The sequence below is a fragment of the Xenopus laevis genome, chromosome 9_10L, assembly GCF_017654675.1.
Source record: "Xenopus laevis strain J_2021 chromosome 9_10L, Xenopus_laevis_v10.1, whole genome shotgun sequence".
Lineage (NCBI taxonomy): Eukaryota > Metazoa > Chordata > Amphibia > Anura > Pipidae > Xenopus > Xenopus laevis.
Window position 1 is genome coordinate 95329630 of NC_054387.1, and position 24926 is coordinate 95354555.

At 38.8% G+C, this 24926-nt stretch overlaps 1 protein-coding gene across 3 annotated transcripts; it reads left to right on the forward strand.

Annotated features, from left to right (window-relative positions):
• Positions 1-381: 381 nt before the first annotated feature.
• fbxl18.L (F-box and leucine-rich repeat protein 18 L homeolog) lies at positions 382-16913 on the forward strand. Of its 3 annotated transcripts, none has more exons than XM_018236254.2 (5): positions 382-511; positions 3296-3493; positions 3776-5316; positions 12768-12986; positions 15045-16913. In XM_018236254.2, the coding sequence occupies exons 2-5, from the start codon at positions 3332-3334 to the stop codon at positions 15199-15201; spliced, it is 2079 nt and encodes a 692-aa protein (XP_018091743.1). In that variant the 5' UTR covers positions 382-511; positions 3296-3331; the 3' UTR covers positions 15202-16913. The 3 variants fall into 3 exon arrangements, with proteins under 3 accessions (XP_018091743.1, XP_041432115.1, XP_018091742.1); XM_018236253.2 differs by having other exon boundaries at positions 402-549; XM_041576181.1 differs by lacking the exon at positions 15045-16913 and having other exon boundaries at positions 401-549; positions 12768-12990.
• Positions 16914-24926: the final 8013 nt, after the last annotated feature.

A 24926-nucleotide genomic window follows, 5' to 3' on the forward strand; every position in this document is an offset into this window, starting at 1 on the left:
TATATAATTGCCATTTTTTTTATATTAATAACATTGGCATAAAGCATCATTTTTACCGGCCAGGCCAGTAAAATACCGGCCAGGTGGCAACCCTAGCTATGTGACTTTTGTGGGCACCATCCAGGAAAAGACGCCTCATTGTGCATTCTAGTTGGCAGAGAAAACATTGAATTCATTTGTTTTGGTGCAATAATGGGTGGCAGAGGGTACAACATGAAAGTACCAGCACCAAACAATATATTTTTTTTTAATGTAAGATATGTAACTATAATCCCCACGGTCTCCTATGGCATGCATGTACACACTACCACACAATCCTAACAACTGTGCTTATGCTTGCACGCCAACAACGTAGTCTCTACTCTTGTTCGTAACGTCCCCAGCCGTGTGTTGCGTCACAACGTTAATCTAGATATAGTCTCGCGAGATGAGATTTGTGACGTCTGGATGAGCAGCCCGGAAGGAGCCGAGGAGCTTGGCATTTAAACAGCAATCCGGCACAGCGGGCTGAGTTGAGTAAAGCGAGCGTGTTGGGCGGGATAGTGTAGGGTATGTAATGTCATGTGGGTGCATACATTTGCACATTGGTCACATGGTTTTTGGAGTGTTATTTTGATGTCGATCTTTAATGTTGTGTGAGTGTGTGTGTTTTTTGTGTTTGCCGGTCCGTGTCACTGACATTCAGCGTAATAGCGTTGTCTTCTTGTGTAGCACCAACTCGTGTCAGGGCAGCGCTGTGGTCTTAATAATTAATATAACTTGCAGCAGGAAATAGTCTCAGGCGGACAGTAGAGCATACACTGTTATTAAGAGGCAAGATGGACTCATGCATGAAAACAAACAGCTGTGATTTATGATGCCAGAAGCCTGGATACACCGCATTTATATTTTATATCTTGTCACATTGAGTGTCAATACTTCTGACTCAGTAAATACAGATCTGTCAGATCCCAGATTATATGGGAGTTACTGGATTTACCACCCACCCCCTGTCTCCCGGCACTTCTATAGGTTCCCTAGTGTCTCTGCCCGTTATACTCTGGTGCATAGCAAACAAAGTGACCATGGAAATAGATAATAAAGGGCTGGCACATACTAGACCACGCTCAGTAGACTGATGTAGTAAAAAATATTTTTTTAAGCAAAAACATCACAGCAAAGCCTAATGCGTTTCGTGATTTAGGGGCACTTTGGATTGGTGGTTGACTACATGTTTCTGATTGGTCCCTTTTCATTTAAATATGACTACATGGTCTAATGTTTATTCAGCTGATGACCAAGTGCCCCTAAGGCACGAAACGTTAGGCTTTGCTGTGATGTTTTGTTTAATAAATACTTTTTTACTACATCAATCTACGGAGTGTGGTCTGGTATGTGCCAGCCCTTTATTATCTATTTACATTGTTTGCCTCCCTGAGCTGAAGGTCTGGGGCTTGAGCACCTAGACCCCTTGTCTTCCTGTGTAAGTTAACTCCATCTTCCACTGCACTCAATACTGAACGTCTCTTTTATAAGCTTCTTGATATTAAACAAAGTGACCCGACTGACTGAAATACCATATGAAGTGGCACTGAAAGTGGTAGTAAACCTTTATCTTTCTATTCAGGAGCTTTACTATTCATGCTCCAGTCTCTCACTCAAACCACTGCCTGTCTACTAGAACCCTGGCAACCAGATAGCTGCTACAATTCCAAATTGGAGAGCTGCTGAACAAAAGGATAAATACCATAAAAAAATTAAAAACAATTATACTCTGTCTCAGAATATCACTGTACTGATTTAACATGAAGGTGAACCACCCCATTAAGTATTTCACTATGAATTCATCAAGCCCTAACATAGTCAAGACACCCTGCTGTTCTAATCTGAACATAACCAAAATAAACACTGCCCTAATATGTTTTCTTAAAACATATTTATCATATATATGGGAGGAATGCAGTGAATGTGGGACTGCAGAGATTGCAGCACTCCTCTACAGAGTGCATTTCACAGTCAGGAAACATACCATCAGATGATGCAAAAGCTGAGGGAGGCTTTCTGCAGAATGGGAAGGGTTTAAGACTCATCAGTGGCACATTGGGGTATGGCCAGGACCAATTTTGGGCGGTCGCTGCCAATTAACAAAGATTGTGACCCATGATTTCTGTTGGTAGCCCTATGAACTATATAAAGGGAAAGGTTGGGAGCAATACACCTAATGTGTAACAGCACAAATTTCAGCACATAACTGCATACTACATTTCCCACGAAAGGACATTTTTGGAGAGTTTGCAGAAGTTTTAGTACAGCACTCCTTGTATCTATATAAAGAACACTGCTGAGGAGTACAACTGTGGGAGGCTGCAGAGGTTCAGAAAGGCCATATACTGTATATTTGCTGTAAGCATGCATATAAATACACCCAGTGTGGCCTGCAGAGATTCCAGTGAACAGTCCATTTAACGTTAAAAGGGCTGTTTACCTTTTAGTTAACTTTTAGTATGTTATAGAATGGTCAGTTCTAAGAAACTTTGGTCTTCATTTTTTTTATAGTTTTTTAATTATTTGCTTTCTGACTCTTTCTGACTGACTCTTTCCCACCCTCGTCTGCGTGATTTTTCTCTGCCGCTGCAGCCAACTCCAGCCGGCTGCAGCGCGCACGATCTACCACGGGGGCCCTGCGGGGGTGCGGGCCCTGACCCAGTTGCACCCCCTGCTCCCCCGGTAGTTACGCCCCTGCACATTCTTATAATTACCTATCTATGCACTCATTCATATAAACTATTTATACCAATATCTATACTAATTGTAGATTTTAGTATCACAATAGACAATATTATGCTTGTCCAAGAAACCATCCAAGCCACTCTTAAATACATTAATAGAATCTGCCATCACAACATCATCTAGTAGGGCATTCAGCAACCTCATTGCCCTTGAAAAAGCACCTACTCTGCTTCAAATGAAACTTCAGTTCTAGTCTAAAGGGGTGGCATCTGGTTCTTTTATTGTACTTTTAAAGTGTAATCAACCCCTCGCAAGCACCTTTTTTTTCTAGAGGAAAATATTTAGAGGTTTTCCAAGTTTATTTGCCAAACTCCATTTGCTCTTGAAGCCCCTCACTGGCACATAGGAATGTTCAAGTAAGAAATACAGTTTCTTTTCATTTTCAGCAAAAAAATGACTATGCAACATGTAATTAATTTCTCAAGATCTGTATTTTAATGAAAATATTTTTGAACTTTCAGTCACTTTCCTATATGTTTTGTTAATGCTTGAGCAGGTCTGAGAATGACATTTTCTTTTTTTCCAGTTGCAGAGTGGGGATGACACTCCAGAGTTCTTCAAAATGGACCCCACAGAGTTATCTGATGAAATCCTGCTGCATATATTAAGATATGTCCCTAGCACTGACCTTATCCTTAATGTTAAAAGGACATGCCGTAAATTGGCGGACCTGTGTTTGGACAAGAGTCTCATCCAAAAGGTTATCTTGCACAAAGAATACCAGGTGTGTGCTTTCAGACTCTGGCTGTATCTGCAATAATAATGCTAGCTAAAATGGAGGCCTCACAACTTTACCCCTACCATCCAATAACATCTCTAGCATCCACTGCAGATTCAAATACTGCATTGACTTTTAATAGTTTGGATTAGATCATGTATTTATCAACTTTTGTTGATTTGTTTTTTTTATGAGCTAGGTGTTTGATTTGCTTGTTTATGCTGATGAGGATGTTGGGTAGTTATTATGTTGACATGTATACACTAATGATCATAGTTTTATTTGCAGGCCAGTGACAATCAAGTAAAGCAGATGCTCCGAGAGGCTGGGAAGGAGATCCGTGAGCTGGATATGAGTGGATGCTACTGGCTGTCTTCTTCTACTGTGGACTTGATAACACAGTGCAAAAGACTGGTGCGCTTAGACCTTTCTGGTTGCCCTTTAACCTCCTTACGTCTTTCCAAGCTGCTGTCAGACCTTCATCAACTGAGTTCACTTTCTATTGATGTTGGTGCAGGCTTTGACTCTGGACAGCTGACTACAGAGTGCAAAGCCACCCTAAGGCATGTGAGGGAGTTAAAACAAACCCTGTTTGCTCCATCTTATGGAGTGGTTCCATGCTGCGTTAATCTTGAAAAACTGCTTCTCTACTTTGAAGTGTTAGATAGGACACGTGAGGGGACTGTAATGTCTGGCCAGTTAATGGTCGGAGAAAGTAAAATCCCCCACTACCAAAATCTGCGACTCTTTTATGCCCGTCTGGCTCCTGGCTATATCAATGAAGAAGTGGTAAGACTGTACCTGACTGTTTTCACTGATCGTACTCCAGAGAACCTTAGGGCCTTTCTAATCTCTGTTCCAGGTAGCCTGGCTGAAAGCAGTGCCAGCAAAAACCTTTTGGACTCTATGGCAAAAAATGTATCATTGGAGGCGTTCCAGCTGCCCAAATCTTGGCTAAATGGATCCTCTTTGCTTCAGCACTTGAAGTTTAGCTGCCCATTCTACCTCAGCTTTAGCCACAGTATGATTTCGGGAGGTCAGCTCACCCAATGGGTTATAAATGGACACATGGACTGTAGGAGTCTGGTTAGTCTAAATTTAAGAGCATGTCCTTTTTGCTTGGCTCCCGATTTGCCTTTCAAGAAGACAGTGGAAAATATAGATTGCAGTATTCTTGAAACCCTTGTCACTGCCTGTCCCAATCTTGCACACTTGAACTTGTCTTATGCACACCATCACAGCTCAGAAAATGCCACTAGACATCTTTGTGACATTCTTGCTCAGCTGAAACACTTGCGCTCTTTATCTCTCCCAGTGTGTGCCATTGTGGATACCTCAAGTCCCACTGATAAGTCACTGTTACAGTGCCCAGGACAATCAACTTCCAGAACTGCAACCCTTGGTTTTGGTAAAAAAGTCAGAATTGGGGTGCAGACCGATCGCATGACTCTACCTGACCAGAACAGCTGCTTTTGGAAACTTCTTAAGGAAAACCCTTTTATTGTACATTTGGAGTTAATTGGTTCTAATTTCTACTCCGCAATGCCAAGGAATGACCCAGCAATACGCAACGCTTACCCACCATGTGCCCTTTCGCATAGTGTGGGTGATGCCCAAATTTCTAATATTAGTGAACTTGAATTTCTGCAGAATCTTACGTTAGCACAGTTGCCTGGAATACACACAGGTTCAGCTCTAGTCAGCATTGGTATGAAGTGTCAACAGCTTCGTAGCCTTTCACTGGCAAACCTTGGAATGAAAGGCATGGTTTTATATATTGCATCATTGTGTGAAATGCTGAGCCACTGCAAACATCTGAAAGACCTAAGGTGAGAGTCAAACATTCAGCTCAATATAAAGATAGTATAATCTGTAACCCTCTTGATATCCTTTATCATTAGATTTGTCTTATCGTTGTTATTTAAACGGATGGTTCACCTTTGAATTAACTTTTAGTATATTATAGAATGACTTATTCTTAGCAACTTTTCAGCTGGTCTTAAATATTTATTTTTTATAATTTTTGAATTATTTGCCTTCTTCTCCTGACACTTTCCAGCTTTCAAATGGGTGTCACTAACAATACCTAACAACAAATGCTCTGTAAGGCTGCAAATATATTGTTATTACTCATCTTTCTATTCAGGCCCTCTCTTATTCATATTCCAGTCTCTGAATCAATTCAATGCATGGCTGCAATGGTAATTTGGACCCTATCAACCAGATTGCTGAAATGCCAAACTGGAGAGCTACTGAATAAAAAGCAAAATAACTCAAAAAACCCACAAATAATAAAAAATGAAAACCAATTGCAAATTGTCTCAGAATATCACTCTCTACATCATACTAAAAGTTTACTCAAAAGGTGTGCGTTCTTAAATTTTATTCAGAATTTATTATATACATATGAAAACCCTTTATAAAAAACAATATTTTACTTGAACATTGAAGCTGTTACCTAGGCAGTAGTGAGTAGTAGGTCTATAAACACTGCAGCTATGTGTCTCGTACCTGCAGTATTTTGCCGTGGACTCATTCAGGTCTGATACAGACTTGAAAAATATAGGGTGGCAATCTGCTTTCAGATATTTATTTTTATTTGGGGATTTGACCAAATCATGTATGTGTGTATATAAAGTAACAAAAAAGTCCGCGCACACAGGTCCTGAGGACGGCTCATGTAGCTGAGCCGAAACGTTGAATAAACGACCATTTTTTTCTCTCACATAAGACCTGTGTGTGTGGACTTTTTTGTTACTATATCTTTATTGAGTTTACAGTTCCATAAAATATATCAAAGACATTGAGACATTTTGTGCATACACCTACTAAACAATGCCTTACCCTTTAAGCAAAACAGGGATTGTTTGTCCATATAATGCAATATATTTAAGATGGCCAACTACGTCAAAGTTATCCCTGGCCAGTCCTATGCTCAATTTTCATCTGATTCAGTGCATTTTAAATGCACGTTTATTGCATAGTGATGTATCAATAAATATTTGGTGACTTTAATAAAATCCTTGATAAAGGCCCCAATGTGGACCGAAACTTTGGATGCACAGTGATGTTGCAATAAAGATTGGGTGCTGGTCCCTCTGTCTGCTGGTCCCTCTTAAACAATTATACATAATTACTTGGCCAAGCACCAGCCTGCCCCCATTGTCAGCGGAAGTAGCTGTAGGCTTTTACTTTTTCTGCATAAAGGGGGACACACAGAGCGAGATATGCACAGCTTTCACCCCTTAGACATTGGTCGGACCAACACATGGTGTCACTAATCCCAATCCACGATTGCAACCAAGGTCTGCAAACGAGTGATCTCCTTTTGTGCACCTACTGTGATTCTGCCAGCTTGCTGACAGTTCTTAGGCCACGCCCCTTGATACGTCACAGTGAGGGGAGCTCCCTGCTGTCAGGCAGAGGGCCAACTGTCTCCTAGGACGCCGCACAGATAGTTAGTCACAGTTGCCGTAAAACCGGTGTTGCTATGGGAACACCCCATGGTTACGAGAGAGGAGATCTCAAAGTGTCCCAGGGAGGGAATGTAAACAAAAGAAGTATCAAAACGCAAAACTAAACAACAGGAACATCTAAGCACAACACACTTCACTGTGGGCCTCAGGCAGAAAATACCCAAAGGCAAATACATATATTATAGGTTTTACGGTGAGAAATGTTCCTACTTTAGGGCGCTCTAGTGCAGACTTTTGCAGCAAATGGTGCAAAATTTTTAACAAATGTTCTTCTGATCTACTATTATTGGAGTTTGTCGGTAAAGAGTTAAAATCGATTTGAGACGACATTACTCAGTTTGAGTCACACCATTTGCTGCATTTGTCTCAGGACAAATCTGTCCAAACCCCCTGGCTGTCCTATAATCTCAGCAATGGGATCACTTTTCCAACCAGTTGCGCAGTACTTGGACTCTTTTTTGCAACCACTAGTACAGGGGATGGATTCCTATTTAAGGGACACAACCCATCTACTGACTCTTTTGAATGAAATTTGTGTCCCCCGAGGGAGCCTACTAGTCACTATGTACATATCTAGTCTGTACATGGTGATTCCCCACGAGAGTGGGATTGCGGCGTGCAGGAGGGCACTGTCAGGCGCACATCAAGGCACACCCCCAGTGGAATTCCTAATTTCCTTTCTTGTCACACAACTACTTTAAGTTCAAGGAGGCTTTCTTCTTACAGATTTCTGGCACTGCGATGGGGTCTAACGTAGCCCTCTTCTGTTTATGCACAGTATGGGTGGCACTAATATTTTTTTCTACAAAAGATACATTGATGACCTGTTACTTCTTTGGAAAGGGTCAGAAAGTGAATTAGGAGGGCTGCATCAGGAACTGAACAGAGTAGATTCACCTATCAGACTGACCATGACGTATGACGCAGAACAGATTAATTATCTTGATGTCAGTATTTTTGTACGTGGTGACAGATTAGGCACTACTCTATATAAGAAGCCCACTGACTGGAATAGCCTCATACATGCGCATTCACACCACCCACCTCCTATGTCTCGGGGGGGGGGGGGGGGTCCTGTATTCTCAGTTTCTCAGGATCATTAGAAACAAATCTTACCGCAATACAGCAGAACTACAACTAGATACATTAGCTCAACAGTTTGCTTTGAGAGGTTATGCAACTGCAGTGATCAAATCGCAACTGGAGAGAGCAAAATCCCATACACAGGAGGATCTCCTACAACCGAATGGGTTAACTCCTAAGACCCAACCATGATAAAAAATGTTTGACAGAATGGTCTGACGCCAGCTTACAGGTAAAGAAAGCTTTGAAAGAAAGATGGGAGATTATTAACACTTATGTCAATTTACCGTTTTTGGGCAACAGGGACCCTATGATGGCATATAAAAGAGGACGGAATCTCTGCAATCTATTAGTGGTTAAAGACTTATCCAAGGATGCTGTGAAAAAGACCACTTGGCTGGAACGACCCTTAAAAAACGGATGTTACAAATGTGCCAATTGTCTTCCCTGCAGTGGCATGCTACAAGGGACTCACTTTACCCACCCACGAACGGGTGCAAAATTTAAAAATAACCACAGGGTCACATGCACCACGGACCATGTGGAATATATGATTTGGTGCCTGTGTGGTTTATATTATGTTGGGAAAGCCTCCACAACTTACCGTGAGCGAATAAACAATCACCGCTGTGTAATCAGAAGTGCTTTAGCAACTGGCAAAGCCGAGCAACCTGTATCTAAGCATTGACTTACGATGAACCACACACTTCCCCAATTCTGGCACATGATCATTGATCATGTGCCAGTACCGAGAAGAGGTGGCAATAGGGACTTGTTACTCCTACAAAAAGAATCCATGTGGATCTTCAAGCTTGAAACCTTGGCATCAAAGGGTCTTAACGAAACTCTTCTTACCTGGCTTCTCTCCTCGCTGGACTTATGACTTAAGGCCTCTCTTTGATAAGAATGTGTCTTTAAACTATTAGGTTCTATAATATATATATTTGCCTTGGTCTATTTTCTGCCTGAGGCCCACAGTGGAGTATGTTGTGCTTAGATTTTCCTTTGTTTCCATTCTCTCCCTGGGACACTTTCAGATCTCCTCTTTTTTGTAACCATGGGGGTGTTCCCATAGCAACACCGGTCGTACGGCAACTGCCCTTAATACCACTAAGACTAATGCCTGGAAGAAGTGGGAGTATTTTTAACTCGCTTCAGGTTTGGCACTTTGTTTCTCTTACCTGCACCAGGGACAGATAGTTGGGAGGTCCGGACAGAGCGACGGACCAGTCCTATAACCCTTTGAAGATTTTTATGTATGGTCGGATAGCAGCGATGTGTGATCCGGAAGGTCAGCACTACTACTTTTCTGCACAGTATAGCTGATCAGGACAACCACTTGCTAGATGCGGCAGTTTCGCAGACACAGTATAATAGTGCCTGTAAGGTGGTGAGCGAGATTCAGGTGTCACACTAAACTCGGCGCTCCCAACAGGGCTTTCCTGTGAAGAGTGACGTCCAAATGGGAATGACTACTTATCTGTGCGGCGTCCTAGGAGACAGTTGGCCCTCTGCCTGATAGCAGGGAGCTCCCCTCACTGTGACGTGTCAAGGGGCGTGGCCTGACTGTCACTGTAGTTGCACAAAAGGATATCTTGTTTGCAGACCTTGGTTGCGATCGTGGATTGGGATTAGTGACACCGTGTGTTGGTCCGACCACTGTCTAAGGGGCGAAAGCTGTGCGTATCTCGCTCTGTGTCCCCCCCTCTATGCACAATAAGACACTTCACCGATCTTGTATACGGGCGCCACCACTTGCGCTAAGAAAGCGCTTACATGGCCAACACACTTTAGACACGCATAATAGCGGGTTCCGTTTCTTTATTCTTTATTTGCACTTACATTTAGTTACACTTTCCACTGGATGTGTATATGTGTGTGTGTGTGTGTGTGTGTGTGTGTGTGTGTGTGTGTGTGTGTGTGTGTGTGTGTGTGTGTGTGTGTGTGTGTGTGTGTGTGTAATTATGACGTCACACCCCAGTTTTGGCGCCATTTCTGGGGCTAAAAGTGATGGTTAGGGTTTCACTTCCTGATGATGGCCCGAGTGTAGGAGACGAAACGTTGAAATAAAGCCAAGCACGTTGTTTCATCAAAGTCCTAGGAGTGCGGTTTCATTTTGTTCATATATGTGTGCCTGGGTGCAGTCCTCGATAAAGTAGAATCTATGGAGATGTTAGAGATCGCACTCGCAGGTCTTAAGAGTAATAAATGGATTTTTATTTAGTGGACAATCATAGCGCACCTAGTGTGCAACCCGGAATTTCAGTAATTAATAATTTTATGCCCCATCGCTCTATAAGTAATTCCTGCCTCTCTATAAGGAATTTCATGCTTCTGTTCCCTACTTTTCCTTTGTTTTTGGTCTGTTTTGCATTACCAACAAGTTCTCCACTATTGATATGTATATTATGGACTATCATATCCATTTTTGCATACAACTTTATAATTATTCAATTTTCATTTTTCGTTAATCCTTATTTTTTTCTTTTTCCTATTTTTCTTTTTCATTTTCCTTTTATAAGAATTTTGTCCTTATATTTTTTCCTCTTCTTACCTATTTTTCAAGCAATTTATATATATATATATTATTTGACATATTTCGTGACATATTTTTGGATTATTTGGCATTTCTTTTACCAATTATTCTTCTTTTCGTTCTGCATTCTGCTCTCTACTGGATTCTATATTTCATTTTCGTTCCATTTACTCCAAGCACCATTGACTGGATGAACTTTCTCTTTTATGGATACTCGGCTACATAGTTTCTTGCGTTTTCTGTTCCCCTCTGCACTACTAGCTACTACTCCCCGTCTGATACATTGTTTCTGCTTTGTTTTGCCTTATTGGAATGTAACACAGTTTCCGTTCAAAGTAGCTAAAATGTGATTCTTGCTTATTATTATTATCATTTATTACACTTGCTTTTACTGTTGTAGTCACTTTTTGACTTCTTCTGTTTGTTTCATTCATTTGTTATTTATTTTCCTTGTATTTGATATATGCTTTTCTTCACGTATGTTTGATTTCTACTTATGCTGTCACACGCAAGTCACTTCCTCTGCTTTCTGTGTTTCTTTGTAGTTCCCGCCACACTGGGTATTTATATCCGTTTCTTTGTCTCACTTTTCACTTTGAGAAAGGCTGTTGTATCAGCCGAAACATCAGTGATTGTCCACTAAATTAAAATCAATTTATTACTTTTAAGACCTGCGAGTGCGATCTCTAACACCTCTATCTATCTATATCTATATCTATATATATCTATATATATATATATATATATATATATATATATATATATATACTGTCGGTTCAGTGGACGCACTCCTTCCGGATCTGTTTCAATCGATGTTGGTGCGTTGGTCAAAGTGTAATACAATTCAGTAAGCAGGACCCGCACTCGTTCAAATTCAGTGAAATAAAAGTGTCTTTATTCACAGGTTCATTTTCCAACGTTTCGGTCCTCACTGGGACCTTTTTCAAGGAAAAAGGTCCCAGTGAGGACCGAAACGTTGGAAAATGAACCTGTGAATAAAGACACTTTTATTTCACTGAATTTGAACGAGTGCGGGTCCTGCTTACTGAATTATATATATATATATATATATATATATATATATATATATATATATATATATATATATATATATATATATATGTGCGTCAGAAGATTTTTTTTTCTTTAAAAAATTTTTGTGAGTGCTTTTCAGCTAGCTGAAAATGCCCTCATTGTTAAGCTAATGTCATGCTTGCTGATCCATCTGCCGGTTCTAAATTACACGCATTGCAGCAGTGGAGTAATGAATAATGTGTTATTATTCAGATAAAGGGTCATTGATCCTGCTTTGTCTCTTTAGCCAGTGGCTGTAGTGTATATCTAGAATCCGTGCCATAAAGCAAGACAGAGCTGCTTTTGTTTGACAGAAAACAGTACCCTGTATAGTCACATGGGTACCAATAATAAGTGCAAAAGCTGTTCCAAAAAACAAACTCATCATCATGAGAATTACAGGTATGGGATTTGTTATCCAGAATGCTCAGGACCTAGGGTTTTCCAGATAAGGATTCTTTCTGTAATTTGGATCAAGTTTACTAAAAAAAATATTTAAACATTAAACCCAACAGGATTGTTTTGCCTCCAATAAGGATTAACTATAGTTGGGATCAAGTACAAGGCACAGTTTTATTATTAAAGAGAAGGAAAGCATTTTTAGAAATTGGAATTATAGGATTAAAACTGAATCTATGGGAGAAGGCCTTCCCATAATTCAGATTTTTCTGGATAAAGGGTTTACAGATAACGGATCCAATACCTGTAAAATTATTTCAAAGATTAGCACAGCTACAAAGTAAAATGCTTGCATGTGTTTACAATATAAAATCTAGCACCTGTTGCAGATATGCTTGATATTAAAACTAGCTCTCTGTTTTTCTGATATGCTTAAAATTTTAAATATACCGTAATGTTCAGTAAAACATGAATAAGCTCCACAGAGACTTATATATTTCCATGTTTGCGTGTATTTGAGCTTTAACTTCTACATTGAATTACCCTCATTACCCAAAGCATTTATTGAGAGAACGTTATGAAAAAAGTTTGAATGTTTGTTCTGTTTTGACTATTGATTCTCGTTCTATCCCGTATTATAGATATTGTTTAAAACCTCTTGTCAAGCCATCTTGTAACTTTTTTTATTTATTTTTTTTCCTTTTGGTGTTAGACTGGAGCAACCATACTTTTCTGCAAATGGTCAATTCTTTCAGGCCCTAAGTCATTGCTCTTCTCTACAGCGTCTGTGCATTGTATCTCACAATGGAAACTTCCAACCTGATGCAGTAATGTCATTTATCAGTGCTTGTCCTAGTCTTGTTGTATGTCACATGTTTACAGGAGAAACTCTAAAAGCCTGCAGGAACCTTCAACAGAGCATTAAACAAAGGTAAGTGTGCTATGTCTTGTAGAGGGAATAGACACATTAAAGCCCTTCTAGAGGTGATGTGCTATAACTTGAATAATGCAACATTATTTTTTCCTCTGCTAAAGGCTCCTCCTCGGTAGGCATCAGGTCCTGTTAGTGAAATGGCATGATTCAGTGCTCTCTCATCTCTTATCAAGTATTGCAAGAACATAAGCCATAATAATGACAAGTGTAGTAGCTATTTTGTTCTTTCTCCATTCCATACCTAGTTTATGTAGGCAGCATACAGTGACAGGAATTGAGTATATATATATTAAGTCATATATGTAAGATAAATAAAAAAAAATAAAAAATATATATATAAAATATATAGATATAGATATATAGATATAGAGATATATAGATAGATATAGATATATATATATACAGTAGATATATATATATATATATATATATATATATATATATATATATATATATATATATATATATATAACATTTTGTTATCTAATGCAATTTTTTTAAATTGCCTCAACCCTGACATTAGCACCACATTTAGGGTAATTGAAGCTCCACGTCCTGGCCCGCAGCAGCAGCCATACTTGTGCACAAATCATCAGAAAGTCCTGGTAAGGCCCCATCTAGAATATGCTGCGCAGTTTTGGTCTCCAGTGCTCAATCAGGATACTAATGAATTAGAGTCCAGAGAAGGGCAGCTGCGCTGATAATGGGTAAAGAAAGTCTCCATTATGAAGAAAGACTGACCAAGTTGGAAGTGTTTACATTGGAGAAGTACTTAAGGGAAATAAAACTATGTATAAATATACAGTAGAACCCCCATTTTACATTTTTCAAGGGACCAGAATAAAGACATGTAAAATCAGGGAAATGTATTATGCATAATATATAGGTGGGACCACAAAAAAACAAGGTAAAGTGAGGGGAAACTTAAAATCAGGGGATGAAAAATTGAGGTTTCACTGTAAATGAGATCTGTGAAGTTGTGGAATTCTCCTTGTGAAGTGATTGTACTGGCAGATACATTAGATATATTCAAGAAAGGGCTGGATGGCTTTTTAGCAAAGGACAAAAAATACAGTGTTAGTGAAATTAGTTAACCATCTTGGAGTCAGGAAGGAATTTTTCCCCCTGAGACAAATTGAAGAGGTTTAAGATGAGGGGGCCTTCCTTTGAATCAATTAGCAAAGGTTGAATGTGAATGTGATGGGCATGTTTTTTCAAACTATGTTACTATCAGATTTACATTACCTGGCAGCTCAGTCCTGTAACATTAGTCTCTATGACATGCAAACCTTATTTTCTGCTTAATGATTTGCAATGACCCCTAATTGTAGCTTCTCAACCGCTGCTCAGAACACACTGAGCATGTGCAATGAGTCGCTAACAGAATTCCCGATGTTGCGCTTCAGTGACAACTTTGAAAGCCTGGATCACTTCTGTAATAGAAATGCTGAACCTTTAGGCTGGGGCAGTAAGTTTAGTATAAAAAAATACAGCATTTCTATTCTTTATTTTTCATTTAAAGGGGCCAGTTGTAAGACAACCGGTACTTAAGAGAAATCTTGAAATCTGAAAGGAGTTTTGGACAGAAAGAAATAAAATATTTTCTGTGTACACTCACCTAACTAACAATGTTATCACTGTAGCCTTTGCTATCAAACACATCTAGGCAAACCCATCTGTGAACAATATATATGAGACAATGGGCCAGATTCAATTCAGTGAGAAAAAGGTTTATCATGTAAAAACTCATGAACGAGATTCAATTTGAGATGCAATTCAATTAAGAAAAACTTCTCACTGTTTACTGCGTAAAAACACATATTGAAGTCTACAGGAAAAAAACTGGAACTGAATTAGGAGAAAGCCTTTTTTGTCCTTGAATTGAATCTCATCCATAAGTTTTCATGTGATAAACCATGAGAGAACTTTTTCTCATTGAATTTAATCTTTATATTGTAAATTGAAAATACATTTTTAAAATATATATCCCTGTCTCTTACAGTTTTAAAATGCTCTGCATTAATAACCTTCTCTTTTTCTCTCTGTTCTCCCTAGTTTCCAAGCTGAGCGACCAGCACTGAATGTTCTGATATTTCCCCTATTACATGAAAGCTTAGCAGATGTGATTCGAGATGTGCCCTTGATGCATTTGGATGAAATCACCCTATTTAAAAGTAGAGTTGCCGAGGAACCTTCACAATTGTGGTGCTGACTATGACTATTCTTTGTCCTTGTGCTCGAAAAGCTACAAAGCGAAAAAAGAAATGTACATACTGTACTTACTACATAATTATCCCTGACTGATCCATAGTCATGTTGCACTTTAAAGAGGTGGTTCACCCTTAGGTTAACTTTTAGTTATGTTATAGAATGGTTAATTCTAAGCAACTTCTCAATTGGTCTACATTTTTTCTTTTTTTTTTATCGTTTTTTAATTATTTGCCTTTTCTGTTTTCTGCCCTCATCTAACAAACAAATGCTCTGTAAAGCTATTTTTATTATTGATTAGAAAAAGATATCCCTTCTTTATCAATTATAGCATTTTTACAATTAACTGGAGGATCTAAAAAAATGGCTGCTTTAAAAGAAACTGGATGATTGCACCACGCACTAATATGAAATATATTATTGTATTTTTCGTGTCAACAAGATACCCACATAAGCAGCACTTAATTAGCTAAAACCATATATTTGTTAAGTGCTTAATAATTAATTTTCACTATTGCTTACCCATTCAGTCTATGAGGGGTTAAATAAGTATCCAATTAATAAATTATAAAGTGAATATGTGCAAAAATTAAGATTCCCAATTCATCCAGTAAAATGCATGTTATTGCTCGGATAGAGTAGGAAAAGGAAATAATAGAGGGTGGAGAAGTCAGCTACTTTCTAGTACTCCTCTTGCTATTCAGGCCTCTCCTATTCATATTCCTGTCTCTTATTCAAGAGGCTATGGCAATTTGACCCTAGGAACCAGATTGCTGAAATTGCAAACTGAAGAGCTTCTGAATAAAAAACAAAATAACTCAAAAAAACACATAAAGAAATGATGAAGATCAATTGCCAATTGTGTCAGAATATCACATCATCTCTACATCATACTAAAATTTCAAGGTGGACAACCCCTTTAAAATGCAATACATTATTATAATCCTACTGCTCTGTGCAGTAATGTTTTGTTTTTTTAATGCGGATGTGGTCAAATCAAATGTCAACTTATTGTCATGGCACTTATATGTTATAGTGTTGTATTTTTTTCACAGATGGTGCCATTTTGGAAAGATATCCTCAAATCCCTTACTATTTGAAATCTGGACATTTAATATTTGGCTTTATTTTACCACGTCCACATCCATTTACAACAAGCAAGTTAATTACAACATTTCCTATATTTCAACTACCTGAAACTCAAGCAGAGCAAACTAAATTAAGAAGTAACCAGGAGCTGGAGTGGCTGGGGTGTCCTCAAACAATTAATGAAATGTAAATAATCCAGTTTTGGCTTATTTACATTTCCTATATTTCCCTACACAAGCCATCTTCTTATTTAACCCAGGCCTCAACTCTGATATTGAGAAGTCCTGCCTGTTTCAATTCTGCTGTTCAGGATTGTCCTAGCAAAGGCTGAATAGTAAGGGCATGACATTTGAGCTTGGTTTTGTTTTGTTATTTTGCAGCAATCCAAAAATTATGGATTTGGAGCTTCTGTAATTTGTATACAATTGTCAGTTTTGTAAGGAAATAGGCAATGACAACACACAATATACAAATAAATCATGGACCACTTAGAACGTTGGCTTCTTTTATGATGTATTATTATATTTTTCATGGTTTTTTTGGCACCAAATAGGAAACGTATTGTGTTATGGATATTGTTAAACCCTTTTAACAGCCTTCCTTCAATAAAACATGGATCTATAACAAGGTTATTTTGTCACATTTTTCAAACCTTCCTACTCAAAGTTGGATGGGAAGTGATTAACATAATCACGAAACGTGTGCTCTCCCCTGTCTGCTTTATGTGTTTGTCTATAATATAATGATTTTAGTGGAACATTCAATACATTTGGATTTTGTTATACACACTCGTCTAATCCTGCAATATGGTGAGCTTTTGGGTGTGCATCGAACGATTGACTGTCTAAGGTAAATGTCCTGCTTGAAGGCGAAGATTCTGGTTCACTGCTATATGTAACTATGTAACTATCCGTGTATTTCCAAGTAGGAATGGCTTGTTTATGCCCCATGCTTGTTCCTGACCTTGAGTTTGCCTCACGATTCTGCTCCTGCTATCTGGTTCTGACACGACCTGTCTGACTTCTTCCAGCTCCTTCCTTAAAGGAAAACTATATTATATACTATAAACTATACCCCCCAAACAATGTAGGTCTCTATAAAAAGATATTGCATAAAACAGCTCATATGTAAAACCCTGCTTCATGTAAATAAACCATTTTCATAATAATATACTTTTCTAGTAGTATGTGCCATTGGGTAATCATAAATAGAAACTTTCCATTTTAAAAAATAAGGGCCGCCCCCTGGGATCGTAGGATTCACTGTACTCACATACATACCAACAAACCAACAGACCAGAAATACTTCAACTCTAACTGTAACAGGAAGAAGCGTTGAAGCAAAAGACACTCTGTCTGTTAATTGGCTCATGTGACCTAACATGTATTGTTTGTTGGTATGTTTGTGAGTACAGTGAATCCTACGATCCCAGGGGGCGGCCCTTATTTTTTAAAATTTTCTATTTATGATTACCCAATGGCACATACTATTAGAAAAGTATATTATTATGAAAATGGTTTATTTACCGTATATACTCGCGTATAAGCCGAGTTTTTCAGCACAAAAAATGTGCTGAAAAATTCTACCTCGGCTTATACTCGAGTCAGTGGCGTGCACATTCCGCCAAAGCTCCAAACAAGCTTTCTCCTCGCAGCAGCACATTTGATCTCGCACCCCCAAAACAAACAGCGCAAAGGTGGGAGCCGCAGCGCGATCAGTGGGGATCTACGGTACATCAAAACCCACATGATCTGTAACGTCAGCGTGCGCGCCACCTACACTTCAGCCGGTATCAATATGGCGCCACACTCCTTGCGCAAAGTTGTGCACTGCTGCTCCTCCTTCGCCGCGGGTAAGCATCATTGTTTCTGGCAGGGAGGGGGGTGTTCTCCGTTGGCTCCTCAGGATCAGGGGGCCCCATGGATGGGTTGCGGGCCCCAACCGAGGTGCAGGGGCATGGGACTCAGTAGCGCACACTCTGATTCAGTAGCATACGCTGACGTCACTGATCATGCTGCTGCTCCCACCGTTGCACTGTTTGTTCTCACCACGTTATATTTGCCATTTAAACATTCTGAGTGTTGTGTTGTTGAATTAAATGATGCATCCTGATTGACAGCTATCTTGAGACTGCACTGATGGAGTTGTCAAAGCATTATGCTAACAGGCTACTCCGTGACTGCAACATGTACCATACAGCGTGGCTCACACAGCTTCCTAACAGCTATCTGCTCATTTACCTTGTTCATATGCTAGTAATTCCGATAGAAGGACATCTACAACCTTTCACGTTCATGTTTTTTTCTCTCTCCCTCTCTACTATTTTCCTAACTGCCTGTCCATAGAACCTGTCCATTTAGTTTCCTGTGACAGTTTCTGATGGACTTAGTTGTGTCTAGGCTTATACGCGAGTCAATAAGTTTTTCTGGTTTTCATAGGTAAAATTAGGTACCTCGGCTTATACGCGGGTCGGCTTATACACGAGTATATACGGTACATGAAGCAGGATTTTACATATGAGCTGTTTTATGCAATATCTTTTTATAGAGACCTACTGTACATTATTTGGGGGGTATAGTTTTCCTTTAAGTGTTCATTTTGGGGGTATAGTTTTCCTTTAATGGCTCCTTCCCAAAGTATACCTTTGGTGCCCTTGCCTGCCCCTGTGGGAGTTACTGGATCTCATGCAGTAAGTCCTGGCGGAACCCAAGTAGCTGAGAGCCAGGCCCAAAGGTGTCTGTTATAGGTAGAAGAGCACGACTAGACAGGAATCCAGTCACTCCTCTGGGGATTGGATTTGCCATGACAGTAACAGACTAGATAATAAGCAAAGGCCGCTTTCTCTATGGAACCTATGGACACAAACTCCACCTTATAAAGTAGTCCTGCAGCTTTATTAAACGATTACCAGCCTACTCCGATTAAACTGCTGAAGTCTCAGTGGAGAGTTAAGTATATTGGGACCTTATAGTAAATGTGTTTCATTATTTTAATTCACTGATAAAAGTTGTATGGCACTTTGCAACTAGTAACCATGTTACTAAAATGTTCTCTGGGAATTAATATTCTGTGAATATGAGAATACAGCAATGGAGATGCAAATAGAGCAAAAAGGGAAATTACTGAAAAGAAAAAGCAAACATAGATGCATGATCTTGTGGTTACCTCTTAGTTTCAATTTTGCCACAAATGCTTTTAAAAATGTTTTTCTTTTCCAATTATATTTAATGGCAGTTTGAAAATAAACGGACAAAATTAACAAAGCAATTGCGTCAAAGGTCTGTCCGCTTACATGAGATAAAGGAAAGTTACATTGCAGTCCAGTATAAAGGGGACCATTGTTCAAAAAGTTTTTCCTAAAATCCATGTTTCCATATCTAAAATTGATTGCATCTTGCAGACAAAGTGGTTAAAAAAAAAAGAAAATTTTAAATCTGGAGAAATCTCCTTAATCCAAAACAAGAAAATAGATCTACTAGTTGCTGCAGTAGCCAGGAGATAAATTTAGTACAATGTGCAGTTTTTCATTCAGAAAGCTTTCAATTGCTTTCCATAAAGCAGGAATATTAGGACACTCCCATAAATAGTGAAGCATAGGTACATTCTTATATTTGCTTTAAGGGCAGCTGGAATAGGTTGAGCCTTCTGGATTTCTCTTGTAAAATTGTAATTATAACTCCAGTGAACCAATCTAACATGCTGAGCTTGCCAATTCTCACACTGAATGCAATTATTGAAAATGGTATTCCCAAATTTCTGAACCCTTTCTATAACTTGAGTGATCAGGAATTTGTTTTAACTTACCCCATGTGATCTTATAGATAGTGTAAATAATGGTTATGTTTTATTTTGTTGCATTTTCGTAATTTGATGGGTAGGAACAATTTTAATCTGTCGTCGTTTGTTTCTATTCCTCTTGTTTAGTACGTTCAACTCTGACAGTCACAAGCTCATATTTATACTGCACAGGCAAAACCTTATAATTATACCTTCATGAGCACAAAATACGTGTAATGTGTGTTTACCATTTGATTGCTCCTCCTAACCTTAATCATATAATGTAACCTTGGCAGTATTGATACTGGGTTTGAAGACTTTTAGTATAGAAAGAATACATCTAGGGGTTATTTATTAAGGATTGAGTTTTGTTTTCCATGGACCAAGGTTATTTTTATTGGTAAAACTCACATTTTCGGGTTCAAAAAAAATTCTTCAAGATTTATTATACCCTGACCCTGGAAATAGCTGGAATCCAAAAAATACACCATCTTGATCCTGTCAATGTCATGTAGAAGTCAATGGCAGAGGTGCCTTGAACCATTTGAAGATGTTAATAGCCTGCATGATGTTCGAGTTTTTTTCAGAGGGTTTTGGCCGAAAACTCGATCAATTCAAGTGATTCAAGTTTATTTTTGCCGAAAACTAGATTAATTCGAATTTTCAGGTTTTGCAACTCAAACTCGCTGAATCGAGTTTTTTCCATTCCAGTTTTTTTTTAAATAAGAAACCATTCGAGTTGTGAGTTCATTTAAAGTATAAAAAACTCTTCGACCTTTGATTAATAACCCCCCTAATAATTTCTAAGGAAATTCAGATTTCACTACCTAAGAGACTACCTAACAGAATTTAAAAAAAAAAAACATTACTACCCACGAGCCAGACCTAAATAGTGCCTTAACTTGAGCCTTGTAGCTCCCCACAATAGCCTTTTCAGTTGTATTTGCTCAACCTAGAATGAATATATCTTGGGCAGTTTCTGGTATGTGTACTCTATCCTAACCAACTAACCTTCTCTAGCAAGCTATATGTGCTGTTGGGAGCCCTTCGAGGATTCTCTTCTGGAGGAGGAGCACCTGCTGGTGGGTATCACACTGGCCTCAAAATGTCTGTGTCCATACAAGAGTGCACAACTTAAAGGAAACATTGCCCCATAACTAACAATGCATGTTGAGTGTTATGGACATTATTATGATCAGAAAGATGGTCAGTTGTTGGTGAGACATTTGACGGCATGGGATACCACCTCTGGCTGATGCTGTAAGTTCAGGGCATACTGTATTATATTAGTAAATAATTCTTATTTAAGAATTCAGATGACTGCTGTGTAGGGAATTTTCAAGAGATGAGTACAAGGTGTTTTTAAGCTAGTTAATAACCAGCTTATTCTACAGTGAGGGTAAAGTTCTTGTAAAAGATCTTCTTTTTGCTCATATCTAAAGTATCTTTGTGGGCCTTTACTTTAAAGACTCTTTTTTTTGCAACAGCGACCTTGGTAAGGGAGTGGTGGAACTTAAAGCACTTCCATAAAGATTCTGACCCTGTCTCTTTTTTAGCTTAGTCTTTCAATTTCCACTGGATGGTTACAGTTGTGACTTGGATCTTTGCAGAATAGTTGTCACCATTGAAATTAGGACTTTGTGTCAACCGCACTACATGTCACCAGATCGCTTGAACAACATTTAAAAAAAAACATTTTTGAAAGCATATTACCTGCATGACAACACAGAATGTTATGTTAGTCTCCATATATATTGGAAAGACTAATATTATTTCAGGGAATTCTTAGTAAACAAGTTATGCCTGCACACAATCAATAATAACAGTAACCCTTTTATTTCTAAAAACTGATCAAGGTGGCTAGCTAACATACCAATTCATAGAAACACAACTTTAAAGGGGTGGTTCACCTTTAAGTTAACATTTAGGGGCACATTTACTATGGGTTGAATATCGAGGGTTAATTAACCCTCGATACTCGACTATCAAAGTAAAATCCTTCGACTTCGAATATCAAAGTCGAAGGATTTACCGCATTTAGTTTGATCAAAGGAAAAATCGATTAAATCCTTCGAATCGAAAGATTCAAAGGATTTTAATCCATCGATTGAACGATTTTCCTTCGATCAGAAATTAGTTAGAAAGCCTCTGGGGAAGGTCCCCATAGGCTAACATTGGTGCTCGGTAGGTTTTAGGTGGCGAAGTAGGTAGACAAAGTTTTTTTTTAAAGAGACAGTACTTCGACTATCGAATAGTCGAACGATTTTTAGTTCGAATTGTTCAATGGTCGAAATAGCCAAAAAAAACCTTTGAAATTCGTATATACTTTTCATTCTAATCCTTCACTCGAGCTAAGTAAATGTGCCCCTTAGTATGTTATAGAATGGCTAAGTCTAAGCAATTTTCATTTTGTCTTCATTTTTTCTTTTCTATAGTTGAATTATTTGCCTTTTTCTTCCGACTCTAGCTTTCAAATGGGGATCACTGACCCCATTTAGAAAACAAATGCTCTGTAAGGCTTCAAAAGTTTATTGTTATGGCTACTTGAAATAGTAGGTATAAGGAGAGTATGGGCAAATCAAATGGTTGGGTGATGTATATGTAGTGTTGTCATTTAGTCAAAATAACACCACAACTGTTTACACGGATAAAAAAATCAATATTTTACTGGTTGCTATAGTATACCTGGGCAAACTGTGCCTTTTATTACATTATTATAAGACAAAATGATTCATTAAACTGAATTATATTTTTAAAGACAATGCACCAGTTTGAATACATGTTGGAAAAAATATAAAAACTGAGGAGGAACAGGATATCTGGATTGTGGATATGCAGGTGACACAGGAAGCAGCATTTTGTGAAAACAGGATACACACTTATGAGTTTAACTCCTAAAAATACAATTAGTCTTCCTAAATAGATCTCATTGTTGGAACTGATATTAGACTTTCATGCAAGACAGAAGTTTACCAAATAAGGCTATAATTGTATCTGACTGCTTTTTAACCATTTACAATTTTACAATGGAGTTTGCACCATATTATTGCCATTTATTTACCATTAATATTGCTTTAGCAAAAATACTTAATTATAGAAAAGAAAATTATTATTATCATTATTATTATCAACATGTATTTATATAGTGCCAACATATTGCGTAGCACTGTAAAGTAAATGTGATTATACAACTACATCACATGAATTACATATATAGAATATATGGAGTAACAAACATCACAATCAATACAGGTACAAAGAGGTGAGGAAGGCCCTATGCATAGGCATACACTCTAAAGGGAAGGGAGTAATATACAAGGTGTGGGAGTGGGCAAGATCGAAGTAAGTGGGTGAGAAATGTGGTGTTGTATGTGGTGTTGCGTTTGGTAGTTAAGCAGAGTGAGGGTAGGCTTCTCGAAAGAAGTGCGTTTTCAGAGATTTTTTGAAAGCAGAAAGGTTGGGAGAAAGTCGGACAGACCGTGGGAGAGCGTTCCAGAGGAGGGGTGCAGCCCTTCCAAAGTCTTGAATGCGAGCATGTGAGGAGGTAATGAGAGAAGAGTTGAGTAGCAGGTCAGTAGAGGAGCGTAGTAAGCGAGTGGGTGAGTATATAGAGATGAGTTCAGAGATGTAGGGTGGAGCAGAGTTGTGAAGTGCTTTGAAAGTCAGTGTCATTAATTTGAATTTGATTCTGAAAGGTAACGGAAGCCAGTGCAGGGATTGACAGAATGGCGAGGCAGAGGAGGAGCGGTTGCTGAGGTGTATGAGCCTCGTAGCAGTGTTCATTATGAACTGGAGAGGTGACAGTCTCTGGAGGGGGAGGCCAATTAAAAGAGTTACAGTAGTCTAGACGCGATATGATGATAGAGTGAATAAGAATTTTGGCAGCGTCTTGGGTGATAAATGATCGTATTTTGGATATGTTCCTTAGGTGGAAGTATTAGAATCAAATTGGGAGCAGAATCAATAAATATTACTGGTAAGCATGCCGGAGACCTCTAGTGACCAAACAGAGGTAAAACCATAAACTCAATAATTTCTCCAAGGCATGCTAGTAGGTAAAAAAATATATTTTATTCACATCAATAGTTAAAAGACATGGATAGTATCCCCTCTAATGCCTAACGCGTTTCATGCTTACCCAGCACTTAGTCATAGGCAGAATCCTTTCTGTTGGGTAAGCATGAAACGCGTTAGGCGTTAGAAGGGATACTATCCATGTCTTTTAACTATTGATGTGAATAAAATATATTTTTTTACCTACTAGCATGCCTTGGAGAAATTATTGACCTTAGGTGGAAGTGACATGATTTAATAAGTGACTGGATATGAGGAGTGAATGATAGGGCAGAATCTAGGATAACCCCAAGGCACCGGGGGTGATAGTGGAATTGTTAACTATGATGGATACTTCCGGGATGTTACTGGTGTTAATTGGAGGAAAGAGAACCATTTCAGTTTTAGAGAGGTTTAATTTAAGGTAGCGTTGCGACATCCAGTTAGAGATAGCGGACAGGCAGGAGGAGACGCGAGTTAGGAGTTCTGGGTTGAGATCAGGAGATGAGAGATAGATCTGAGTATCGTCAGCATAGAGGTGGTAGTGGAAACCATATGAATTTATTAATTTGCCAAGGGAGGAAGTATAGAGGGAGAATAGTAATGGTCCCAGGACAGAGCCTTGAGGAACTCCAACAGAAAGAGGTAGGGGAGAAGATGATACTCCATTGTAGGAGACACTGAAGGAACGATTGGTGATGTAAGAAGAGAACCAGGACAGGGCTGTGTCACGACGGCCAAGCGACTGGAGGGACTGGAGGAGGAGAGGGTGATCTACAGTGTCAAATGCGGCTGAGAGGTTAAGCAGTA